Source organism: Malus sylvestris, chromosome 4 (assembly GCF_916048215.2).
Source record: "Malus sylvestris chromosome 4, drMalSylv7.2, whole genome shotgun sequence".
Taxonomy (NCBI): domain Eukaryota; kingdom Viridiplantae; phylum Streptophyta; class Magnoliopsida; order Rosales; family Rosaceae; genus Malus; species Malus sylvestris.
The window spans coordinates 5,561,562-5,574,061 of record NC_062263.1 but is presented as its reverse complement, the minus strand read 5'-3'; the positions used below and the strand labels follow the sequence as shown (position 1 = coordinate 5,574,061).

General features: G+C 34.3%; 2 protein-coding genes and 1 long non-coding RNA gene across 3 annotated transcripts in view; 2 read left to right on the top strand and 1 right to left on the bottom strand.

The window, feature by feature from the left end:
• LOC126619726 (secreted RxLR effector protein 161-like) overlaps nucleotides 1-142 on the top strand; it is a 447-nt gene extending 305 nt beyond the window's left edge. The window contains exon 1 of the mRNA XM_050288142.1: nucleotides 1-142. This exon is cut by the window's left edge and continues 305 nt beyond it. Coding sequence (XP_050144099.1) covers nucleotides 1-142 — 142 coding nt within the window.
• A 269-nt stretch (nucleotides 143-411) lies between these two features.
• LOC126619382 (uncharacterized) lies at nucleotides 412-1,380 on the top strand. Its single transcript, XR_007622039.1, has 2 exons — nucleotides 412-1,102; nucleotides 1,228-1,380. It is a non-coding gene; the product is annotated as an uncharacterized LOC126619382 (long non-coding RNA).
• Nucleotides 1,381-9,669: 8,289 nt separating this feature from the next.
• Nucleotides 9,670-10,125, bottom strand: LOC126619725 (glycine-rich cell wall structural protein-like). The gene has a single exon (XM_050288141.1). The coding sequence runs from the start codon at nucleotides 10,123-10,125 to the stop codon at nucleotides 9,670-9,672; it is 456 nt and encodes a 151-aa protein (XP_050144098.1).
• Between the last annotated feature and the right edge of the window lie 2,375 nt (nucleotides 10,126-12,500).

Here is a 12,500-nt window from a genome sequence, read left to right as displayed (position 1 = left end):
AACAACTGGGTATGTGTTTAAGCTTAGTTCCGGAACAATTTCTTGGTGTAGCAAGAGACAACCAACGGTGTCTTTGTCAACCATAGAAGCAGAGTATAGAGCAGCAGCAATGGCAGCTCAAGAGAATGCATGGCTGGTATAGTTGATGAGTGATCTACATCAACTAGTAGATTATCAAGTACCATTGTACTGTGATAACAAATCGGCAATTCGCTTGGCGGAAAATCCAGTTTTTCATGCAAGAACTAAACATGTGGAGGTACATTATCATTTCATTAGAGAGAAGGTCTTGCAAGAAAAGATTGAGATGAGACAGATCAATACAGATGATCAAATTGCAGACTTGTTCACAAAAGGTTTGAGTACTGGCAAGTTCGAAAAGTTTCGTCATCAATTCAACATGGAGAAAAGAATGAGTTGGTGTTGAGGGGGAGTGTTAAAAATACAACACCAGCCCATAACTTAAAGTCCAGCCCATTATGAAGTCTTGATGTTCTAGATGAATTATACTTGGGATTTTGCTAGAAAGCTCTAGCAAGCATGTCGGTGGGAAGTTGTAGAAATGACTAGAAAGACAATTATTAAAGCCCAAGTCGGTTAGGCAATTAGGAAAGTCGGTTGATCACACCTATAAATATGGGTGTGGTGCTATGTAATCAACCAAGCAAGAAGTAGTAGGCAACCAAGTGTGAGTGAGAAGCAAGAATAGTCTTGTAGGAGTGTGAGTGATCTAGAGTTTGTCTCTAGAAAGTGAGTGAGTGTCATTGCTTCTAAAGTTGTGTCCTTGTGAGTGTTGTAATATTTTGTGTGTGTAATACAAGTAATTTGTTTACTTGTGCTGTCTCTCCAACACTTGTGTTAGAGTTGTGTACTCTAAGTTTTTCCCCAACAGAAGCTTCATCGTATGATGGAAATCGTGAAAGAAAAACAAGCTTCATTACGTTGATAAATTCAAGCTCAACATGTAAGTGGCAATTTGTGACCTTCAAAAGCAATTTTCTTTTGGCCGTTTACAAAACGAAACCAAAGCATCAGTACAGTCACAACTGAATGCCTTCAGAAATTGCTCTCCCAAGTAGGTCCATTGTCATTGAGGGACCAGGTGAACATGTTTACGGCTATTGGTGAATATATAAATCTATCTTTCTCAACTTCTTTTTCGGGTGAAGACTTTGATTTACCGTCTTGATCCAACAAAGTGAACTGTGTTTAGTTTTATGTTTGTAGGTTTACAACTTTGGTTTTATACCAATCAACATTTGCTCGAAGCGCAGTTTCATTCCTTTGGTTCCATTCCATATTTGTTGATGCTGTAGCTCTGTAAAACTGCTGTGGAAATGTTATAGTAGAAAACAAAAATATTCACATTAAATTTTGGCATATTTGTCGATTTGTCCCCTAACTTGTATAAAGGTGCCAATTTTCCCCTGAACTTTAATTTTAGCCAATTACCCCTTTGAACTTTTATAATTAGCCAATTCCTCCTTGAACTTTAATTTTAACCGATTACCCCTTGAACTTTTATAAATAGCCAATTTCTCTCCTAACGCTAGATTTTAAAAAATTTCATCCATTCAATTTTCCATCCATTTTGATTACACGGACAACACAGGACAATGTATTGGAGCAAAAAGAATGAAAAATTTAAAATCTAACGCTAGGGGGGTAAATTGGCTATTTATAATATCTTAGGGGGGTAATCGGCTAAAGTTAAAGTTCATGAGGGAAATTGGCTAATTATAAAAGTTTGGGGAGGAATCGACTAAAAATAAAGTTTAAGGGGGAAATTGACACATTTATACAAGTTTAGGGGGCAAATCGATAAATACCTCTTAAATTTTTAAATGCAATAAAATCAGACAAGTAATCCTACAGTGCAAGATTTTCCCCTTTTCTTAAGAATCTAGAGATGGGCAGTGTTTTGTTTGGGCAGTAATATTTGTATCCCCCTTTCTTCATGAATATGTTCTCTACTCTGTGGTCCTAACATTGGTGATGACACAAATGCTACAAACCCTCCATTTGGCTCAAAATAATGGGCAGCACAAAAGTATCTTGACATCAAGATATATAAATAGATGCTACAAACCCTGCATTTAGCTGAAAAGTTCAAAACAAAAACACATACAATCTTGAGGAATGTTAGGGGATCTCTCTCAAAAGTGAGATTTTTTTGTGGATTCTCTCCCACCTCATGTTTTTTATAGAATGTTTTATAATATTGACACGAAAATTAGCATTAAATTGTGAGGTAGCAAAGAACCTATAAAAAATCGTATCTTTGAGAGCATTGTGTGATGCCTGTCCGAATCTTTGTGTGCCCTAATGAATACAAATCTAAAAAGTGAATACCATTTATGGAGGCCTAGTAACTAGGGGTTTTGGCTTCACACACACACAAATAAATAAAATACCTAAATAAAATCTGGTCTTTTATTAATATTTAGTATTTGGTTTTCATAATTTCCTTTTAAGATCACTAAGAAAATCCATATATAATTTTCTAGCTAATGTTGTATTAAGCCATTAATGTCATAATTTAGATGTGGTCATCAACCTTCTATTTAAATCACCATGAGGTGGCTCAATGGTTAGAGACGAATTTCAGATCTGTATTTTGTACGGCTTGTTCTAGGTTCGATTTTTAGTGCTAAGGAATCATGCGGTCGTGGCCAGGAGGAAATTAAAATGCATCTGTGAGTCTTTTTGGCCCTCGAAATGGTGGACTGTCATGGTGAACCCACTAGCTAGTTCCCTTTAATATATGTGTATATATATTACGGTTCCCATAATGTAGTAACAAAAAAACAAATACGTCGATTCAAAAAGCTCCAACTCAGACATAACCATCAATCTCTATCTTGGGCGATAGAGATAGAGAAAATCATTGTATTAATTTAAATAATATGGGCAATAAGCATACGTATATACGCATGTACGTCTGTGCGACAAAAACCTCCAACTGATAATTCTGCATTTACTTATGTACATTAATACCGGAATTATTCCAACGATTTGTGTGGAAAAGTCGGGATTGTTTTGATAGAAAGTTATTGATAGCATGTCAGGAAGAAGGCATGGAACTATTTCTGCAGGCTGTATGTAGCCGCTGGCACCACATTTTGGTGCTTTGAATTTCCATCTAGAAATCCAAAGCACAAAATTCAATTTTCAACACCTTTTTTTTAAGAGCAAAACTTAGGATTTTCTGGTCGTGCGATCGGAATTGTTTAGTTAGAACATAAAACGTGGCACAAGTGTTTGTTTATTTTGTTGTAATTTAAACTGAAAATATAACTTTAGCCCTTAAAACTTAATTTTCTCTATATAAAACCCAACATAGATTTTTTACTCGAATAAAACTCATTGACTAGATTCCACATCAACAAATTCATTAATTATGTTTGACTTCACACATTTAAATTTCCGAATGCCTAAAATACCCCTATTTGAAAAAATTTTTATTGATAAACCCTATTTGGATGTTTGATGTACATAATTAATGTCATGAAGATTGTAAGGAAGAATTAATGATTTTACAAAAAAAAAAAAAAAACCACTAACGTTATAAATTCATTGCCTAATATATAATAACATAAAACATGTCTAATATATGTTATTATACATGCTTAATTAAGTCAATAAAATTATATTTTACATATTAATGTAGATAAATTATTTCACATACACATACATATATATATATATATATATATGTATAAATGCCTGATATATGTAAAATTCATGTAAAATAATTGACCTACAAAAAATAAAAACATTTTATTCAAATAGTGCACCTACTATTAAAATTTTAAAATGTCAAATTGCTTAAAAAGAATAATAATTTACCTACATAATAAAATGTGTGAAATATATATATATGATATTGATACATACAAAATAAAATACCTACATAACAAAAGAATGCTATTTGATTCAAAATTAATTTACTTACAAAATAAAGCAAGGTTATTTGATTCGAAGTTAATTTACCTATTATTTGTACATATCTTATAATAATAAAATGTGTCAAATATATGTAATAATATATGAACAGTAAGTTACCTAGAAAAATAAAAAATGTTATTTGATTCATTATTAATTTACCTATAAAATATATATTATTTGCTAATCATAAATTTACATATATAGGTAAGACGTATAGTAGTACATATTGGTAAATTATATATATATTGAACTTATAGTAGTACTATATACTTTTGACGTATGTGTGTCTATATATATGTATATGTATGTATGTATGTATATATATGTTAGGGGTAACAGTATGTGTAATAATTATTTGTTCATTATAATTAAGGTGAGTAATAAAATGTATTGATTTGATTTGAATATTGTGGCACAATTTGTAAATATTTTGTAATAATAGATCAATTACTTTTTTACTTGGTAATCTTTTTCAAATTTGGGTTTTATTTGAATGTTTAGAATTAGGTGGGTTTTTATCTAGGGAATAAGAGTTGCAAGGGTCTAAATCTAAAGAATGTTCTAACTAGATAATACCTCCCGCTCATCATGTTTCACAGTGACAAAGTTCCTACCTATTTTCACCTTCCACTCGCTCGAACACACAAACAAACCTGCTAGCTAGAGGCATTGCATCACAAGGTCTACGGCTACATATCTAGTGACCGGTGACTTGGTTCTTGGGGCAAAAATTGTAACCACATATCACTGTACTTGCAACCTCTCCTTCATGGCTACAACTGGGGCAAAGGTGGAGCAAGTGGACGGGTTTTGGTGTGTACAGGTGATAAAGCTCCCATGGCAATCATCACCAAGAAAAAGTTTGTAAACATGTGAATGATTTTTACTGCTTGTAAGACAATATATTATGGGTGAAAATTTTAGAATAAACTGGTTATAGACGTAGATCAATTGTCATTGAATTTTTAGTTAATGATTTAATGACTAAATTCAACGATTATGAATTTTGGTCGTTGATATAAGCCTGTCTATGCTAAGATAAAGCTCTCCAAAGTTGAAAATAGGAGACCTAATTTAAAGGTTTTTTGGTCAAAATGATCCCTGAGATTCACATTACTCACTATGGTCATTGACAATGAAAATTGATAGAAGTTGTCCCTGAGTTAGTCAAGCGTAAATCTTTTTGGTCATTCTATGAAAAATATGTCAATATACTCGTTAAGTGGAATGGTTGGTTTGACAAAAATACCCTTAAAAAGATGGTCACGTGGTCGTTGATGTGATAATTTAACGAGGATATTGACAGACCTTTCACGAAATAACCAAACTAATTTACAGCGGACAAACTCAAGAACAATTTTGAATAAAAAACAATTTAAAATGAGAAAAGTGAGAGAATGGAAAGAAGGGATAGTAGACCTGGCATTCGTGTCGTGGTTTATGTGTTCGTGTCGTTTTCGTGACATACCCGATATCTTAACAGGTCGTGTCGTGTAACACCCGTTAAAGTAAACATGTAATATATCCCGATCCAAAATCAAACCGTTAATATTATCAGGTACATGACCCGACCTGTTACCCGTTAAGGAAAATATATTTTAAACCAATAAATAATGAAATGAAAAACATAATTTGATCCAAAAAAATGGAAAACATAATACTAAATTAGTATATGCATACCACATTGTCACAATAAATATTACTTCAAAACATTAAAAAAAAAACATTTGTCTTTCAAGTTTTACATACCCAAAATAATAGCCTAATGAAAAAACATTACTACATTATTACAAAATATCAAATGTTCAAGGATCTGCAAAATGAAGAGAGTTGCATTTCAAAGTTGAGGATGTAATCACGAGAGTTTGTACATGTTTTCACATTTTCAGACTTGTACATTAATGATTATGAATTTTATTTATTTTGAACTCCCTAATATTCATGAGGGTGTGTATGGTTCTAAAAATTCAAACGCTATGTACCCATCCTCAAAGCATATATGATTCAATCACGAGAATTTGCCTATTTTTTCACATTTTTTTCGCACTCGTAAATTAATTATTATTATTTTTTAATGTGTTCAGTACTTTTAAATTACTTGATATTTTTATTATTAATGTATTTTATAATTTTTAAACTTGCTCCTTGTCTATATTACACTATAAAAATAAATAAATAAACAAAACTTGAATTTTTTAAATTTAAAAGGAATAATAATACAATAACGCATATTTGATAAACAATATATACAGATACACTATGACTATTGTATTATATTGTAACATCCCACATCGCCTAGGGGAGTGATCCTTAAATGTATATTCTCATCCTTACCTAGGTCGAGGCCTTTTGGGAGCTCATTGGCTTTGAGTTCCGTAGGAACTCCGAAGTTAAGCGAGAAGGAGGCCAGAGCACTCTCAGGATGGGTGACCCACTAGGAAGTTGCTAGTGAGTTCTCAAAAACAAAACCGTGAGGGAATGGTAAGCCCAAAGTGGACAATATCGTGTTACGGTGGTGGAACGGGCCCGGGATGTGGTGGAACCCGGACCGAGATGTGACAATGGTATCAGAGCCTATCCTTGGGCGGAAGTGTGCCGACGAGGACGTCGGCCCCCTAAGGGGGGTGGATTGTAACATCCCACATCGCCCAGGGGAGTGATCCTTAAATGTATATTCACATCCCTACCTAGCACGAGGCCTTTTTGGAGCTCATTGGCTTCGGGTTCCGTAGGAACTCCGAAGTTAATCGAGAAGGAGGCCAGAGCACTCCCAGAATGGGTGATCCATTGGGAAGTTGCTCGTGAGTTCCAAAAAACAAAACCGTGAGGGAATGGTAAGCCCAAAGCGGATAATATCGTGTTACGGTGGTGGAACGAGTCCGGGATGTGGTGGAACCCGGGCCAGGATGTGACATATATAGTAAGTTTTTTGTAGTTTAAAAAATTTAAAATCATCAAAATAACAATTTTCTTAACATGGTGAAACAGGTTACTCGCGTGTCACCTCGTGTAAACCTGTTAAGGACCCGTTATTAACGGGTTCTTTTCGTGTCGACCCGAAATTTGTTATTTTCGTGTTGTTTATATGTCGTGTTAACGAATCATGTAAGAAATTGTCAGGTCTAAGAGATAGGATAAAGAGTAAAAATAGCAAACTAGAAGAAAAAAAACAACCGGACAACTGTTAGTAAAGTTACTACTTTAAGAATATAATTGGAGAACAAAATGTCAAAACCCCATCATCTCCACTTGTCGTTGTTTAACTGATTCTTAGTTGTAGAGTATTTTCTCACCAACAAAGTCAATTGGGGTTTTTCTTTCTCCAACTAAGATCAATTACTACTTAAAACTTATATTCAGTTTGAAACGTTTTTTTCCTAAAGTTACGAAATGCTTACATGCAAAAAGCCAACAAAAAAAACCCTTGAAATAGGGTTGATTAACTAATGCAGACATTATTTTGTCAAGTAAATTGAGACATACACATATTTACTTAAATAACAACTTTTTTTTTGGTAAAACTTAAATAACAACTTTGGTATTATGACAACATAACATTTTATAACATAACATAATTTGATTTATACGCATCCAGGATTGAATAGTTGCGAGCTTATTGCAGGTTGAGTAGATACTGTAACTAATCATCAATCAATTCCGCTAAACTGTAGGGTTTCCTAATATTATAATTATTGTATGTTGGTGTGCTGCTTTTGTCACTGTGATTCCCGTGGCAATTCGGTGGGACGAGAGATTTTTCAATGTAACTGGAACACGTGATGTTATACCACGTGTCATTGTACAAATGGTAGGATATGTGTGTTAAAAAGTTAATAACTTAAAATATAAAATTTCTCACCACTTATATTAGAACACATGGTGTACCACCCTTATTTCGGTCACAATGAAAAATTTCTCCGGTGGGACAAAGGTTAGGATACCCTACGTGCAACCGAGCAAGTCTTTCAGTTGTGCAAAGAAATACAGACGAAGTCTCCAAGATCAAGGTTCTAAAAGAAGATAAGAGTCAGGTGATATGTTGGAGTTTAGCGCCTGAGCTTAGGCAGTTAGGTGGGAGCCTAGATGGACTAGGCATATTTAAGAAAATTTATTATATATCATATAAATAAGTGTCTATTTATTCTTAAAAAAAACACATAATTGTATTAGGATACATAAATTGTAAAATAAAATGACATATAAATTATAAAGTATTAGAACATATCGAAAACATGGGGAACAAACATATAATGAGTGTTTATCCAAGTATTCAGTAAGTCTATTACATTTTATTAAAAAAATAAATGTAAAATGAAAGTTATCAATTTTTTGTCTAAGTAATAGTCGCGACTTAGACGGTTGCATAGACAGGTCTAGACGAGTTAGGCAACGTCTAACTAGGTCTAAACGCATTTTCTTAATTTTTCAAACATCTAAAAATTAATCAAAGAGGTAGTCGGTCCCTTAACACTTAAATGTGACAGAAGCAGCGCTAAATAGAGATTTTTAAGTATGCCGAAAATACTTATGATTTTAGGGTCACCCTACTAATAAGTGGAAACAAATTTAAAAAAATGAAAAAAAAAATTAATACAATCAACGTCCACTAGAAAACCCTTGTGCAGCTTCCTCTCTCTGTCTGCAGTCTTTTTCTTTATCATCTGTCATGAAAAATTGTTCCTGCCACAGGTAGATGCATAGCACTTTCATGCTTTTATTTATTTAAAGGATAGCTAATGAAAATGACTTGAAAACTTTGAGTTTTAATGATAAGGACAAAATAAAGGGTAAAGTGAATAGTACCAGAATTGACTTTTTAGTGTAAAAATGTGGTTTTTCATTAAAGTGAACAGTACCAGGTGCTTTTCGTTAAAGTTCCCTTTATTTAACGTACTTCTGGGAAAAGTATTTCCCTGTTGAGTAAAGGAAGCATGCCAAAGTGATTCAATATTTCTTTTTATTTAAGCGGTATTCTAACTTAACACCGACTACAACACGTAGATTTTAATGGTTTGACTCTTCTAACTCTAAGAATATATTGTATCTTGTCAAAATAACTTGTAACGTACGTACATTGTTGTACCATACTTGAATACGCCCTAAACTATAAGAGTACATTACGTATGATACCTATTCGTTATTTGGTTTTCATATTTTGTGTAATAAATAAAGGAAAAACATGTTGAAGAAATGAGAAATGGGGAAAGGCGAAAGTAGTGTTATGTAATGAAATACAAAATAAAAACTGAAAAGAATCATATGAATTATTTTCATCATTTTATATTCCTCAATTTCCTTAATATTTTTCTTCTATTTCTAACATCAAAAATAAAAAATAAAAACGAGATAATTATTAAACGAAATACTTATTTTAGCTACAAAATCAAATCGATTCGCTTTGTAGAATATGGGCCAAACCACCAAAAAAACAAAAAAGTCATTCTCCATGTGTAGGTGTCAACCAGCTGCCCTTATAGCATGAAATTCTAAGCACTCAAATGCTTGCCACTAAAAGGATTCTATATTACTCCTTTACTCTATATATCTCCAACCCCTATTCCTCACATAATTCCCACTCAGTCACTCACTCTGTCTCACCTCTTCCTCAGCCAAACCCTAACTCTCCCTCTCTGTGGCTCTCAGCTATCACAAAGCCATGGCCCTCACACGTGCCATGCTTTTCCTCACAGTGTCACTTGCTGTTGTAGCATTGTCCATTGCTCAAGGGCCATCCTCAGCACCGACATATTCCGCCCCTTCAACGCCCACCACCATGGCACCGCCGCCGATGACTATGATGGCACCGCCGCCGACGGCTATGATGGCACCATCGCCAATGTCTATGATGACACCACCGCCTATGATGACACCACCGCCCATGACCATGGAAACTCCTCCTCCCACCACCCCAGTTATGCCGCCTCCAATGGCGGCTTCCCCTCCTGGAGTCAGCCCAGCGGGTGCTCCAAAAACCCCAGCTATGCCGCCTCCAATGGCGGCTTCCCCTACTGAAGTCCCATCAAGTCCAAGCCCAGGGTCATCTTCGAGCTCGCCACCTGCACCGGCCATGCCAGGATCCCCTACAGCTCCACCAGGAACCTCCATTGCACAGACACCAACCCCAACTCCCGTCGGATCCACTCCAAACTCAGGTTCTTTTGTGCATGGAAGTAGCATGGCCTTGGTGGCATTCTTGGGTGGACTTGCACTACTTGTTTAATTACAAAAAGGCCCTCGTTCGTTTGAAATTTATGTAGACTAGAGCTAGTATATCATCATCATCATGTGTATTCTTTGTTGTCCTTATTTCTTCTTTCAAACATTTCTTTACTTTTTTTCTTAATAATTTTTTTTTGGGTTGATTGTTTTTTATGATTTTGGAGCTCCGTGTTATGATGATTTGTGAGAGGAGGGTGATGAAGTTTGGAGGACACAATTTGTTGGATATGTACGTAATAGCAGCTCTTCTTTTGTAGCATTTTCATGATGACTAGACGAATAAAGAGAGACCCCCTCATTCTTGTTCGTGTTTCCAACTCTTAATTAGTTCACTCTACAATCTACATTCCTAAGTGTAGACACACATTCCATATATTGATCACTTCAATTACCAGAAATTATGTTGTAATTAAAAAAAATCAATAATTGAGATTCACATACTCATAACATAAACTGTTTATGTTGTCATATCAATCAATAATTTAGATTTACAATCTAACAACAGTCGTATCATAGTACTGCATGCTAGACTATTTTGTTTACCCTTCATTTTTTTTTTTTTGGTTGACAAGTAAGCAGGACTTGGGAATCTGATTCATATACTCAAATAATTGGGTTTTGGCATCTAAACTGACTAAATAATTAAAGTGGGTAGTCTATGTTTGGGTAATGGATTTTAAAGTCGTGGGATCGAGTGCCAAAAAGTATAAAGAAAATGATTACAAAATGTTGAATATGAGGGACTTGGAAAAGCACCATATATAGAGCATTACAAAGACATATAAAAATATTTGTAAATGACGCATTTGAAGGTGGGATTAGCTAGTCCCTCGTATATATGCATGTAAATGCTCACATGATGTATTTCCTTTAGAATTTGGATTAACTAATCATGCCTTTGTGACTAAGTGATAGAAAGTTGGCTTTATACATAACCTTAAAGTGTTTAATAAAGATGCACAAGAGAATATATCAATGAGCTTTTATAAGAACTCAACCAATTAATCACAAAAGGAAAAGGGGAAAAGAAAAAGATGTTTTAAAATTGTCTGCCTAATAATAAAAAAGGTAGGTGGCTTGCTGGAATTGTTAGATGGAGGAGTGATGAATGGTATGAATGTGTTTTTGGTATGTAGTGGAAGTGGTGGGGAAGGAATGAAGGATTGAAAGGGTTAGGTGCTAGCTGTGTGGGCTAGGATTATGCGGAAGAAATGGAATGGTGAATTTCTTTTGGGGATAGGATGGTGTCCTTAGATTTCTGTTGGGTTTTTTTTTTTTTCATACAACAATATTAATTGTAAGAAAATAGATTGTGCTAAGTCGCACACTGAGTCAACTATCATGTCAAACTTGTTATTTGCAAGAGTCAAACTTAAGGCTTTCTACTTACATGTAAAAAGTAATATGAGTAGCATGTAGTACTAGTGGCCAAAAATCTACAGATGCTCTGCTTAGAAGATATGACTATGAAGCGCAGGCTTAGGGCAAAAGAGGTAGAGGAAAATTTAGGAAGACTTTGAAAGAGACTGTAAGAAAAGATATAGAGTATTTGGAGCTAACAGAAGACTTAATACAAAACTGAGTGCCATGACGTTGGAGAATTTATACAACCGATCCCACTTAGCAGAATGACCCTCTAGTGTGGTGAAAGCACAGGGAATGAATGGTGGGGATACAATGCATGTGACAAAACAGGATGAATAAGAAAGTGATGCGCACATGGTTCCTTAGCCCCACAAAAAAAAATTGGGAGAGGGAGACAGTTTTGCATTTTTCACACATAGGATACCAATTTGGTTCAATACATTTTGTGTTTGCCAAGTCTTTTGCTCATTTGAGCTTCGGTTCATCTGAAATAATGCTCTCGTTACGAAAGTCGGAAATTATGATCGATGCTTCAAAGAAATTATTCCTACTTGATAAAATAAAATAAAATAAAAACAGAAAAGTGCATGATGACTTTTTTCGGAGTTAACTAGCATAAGCCTACACATAAAGTGTGAACTTTTTTTACTTTTGTGTTTAAAATTGAAGAAGAGAGGAAGAGACTGAGAGAGAATGTATAAGTAGGAGGAGAGGTATGTTTTTTATTTTTTTTAAATTAGAAATGATAAAATCATATGTTAGTGAGACTTAAACAAAAAACAACAAAATTTTGTTTTGTGAAATTATGTTACTATCCTTAACTTTTTTGTTATGATAGAAGACAAAAATATTTTTCACTTTTTTTGGTTGACGAAGACGATTAATTTAATTAATACTAGTATTTGTCTACATACTTTGTGTGTATGAACACATATTTTTAGAAAAATGAGATGGAGAGAGAGAGAGAA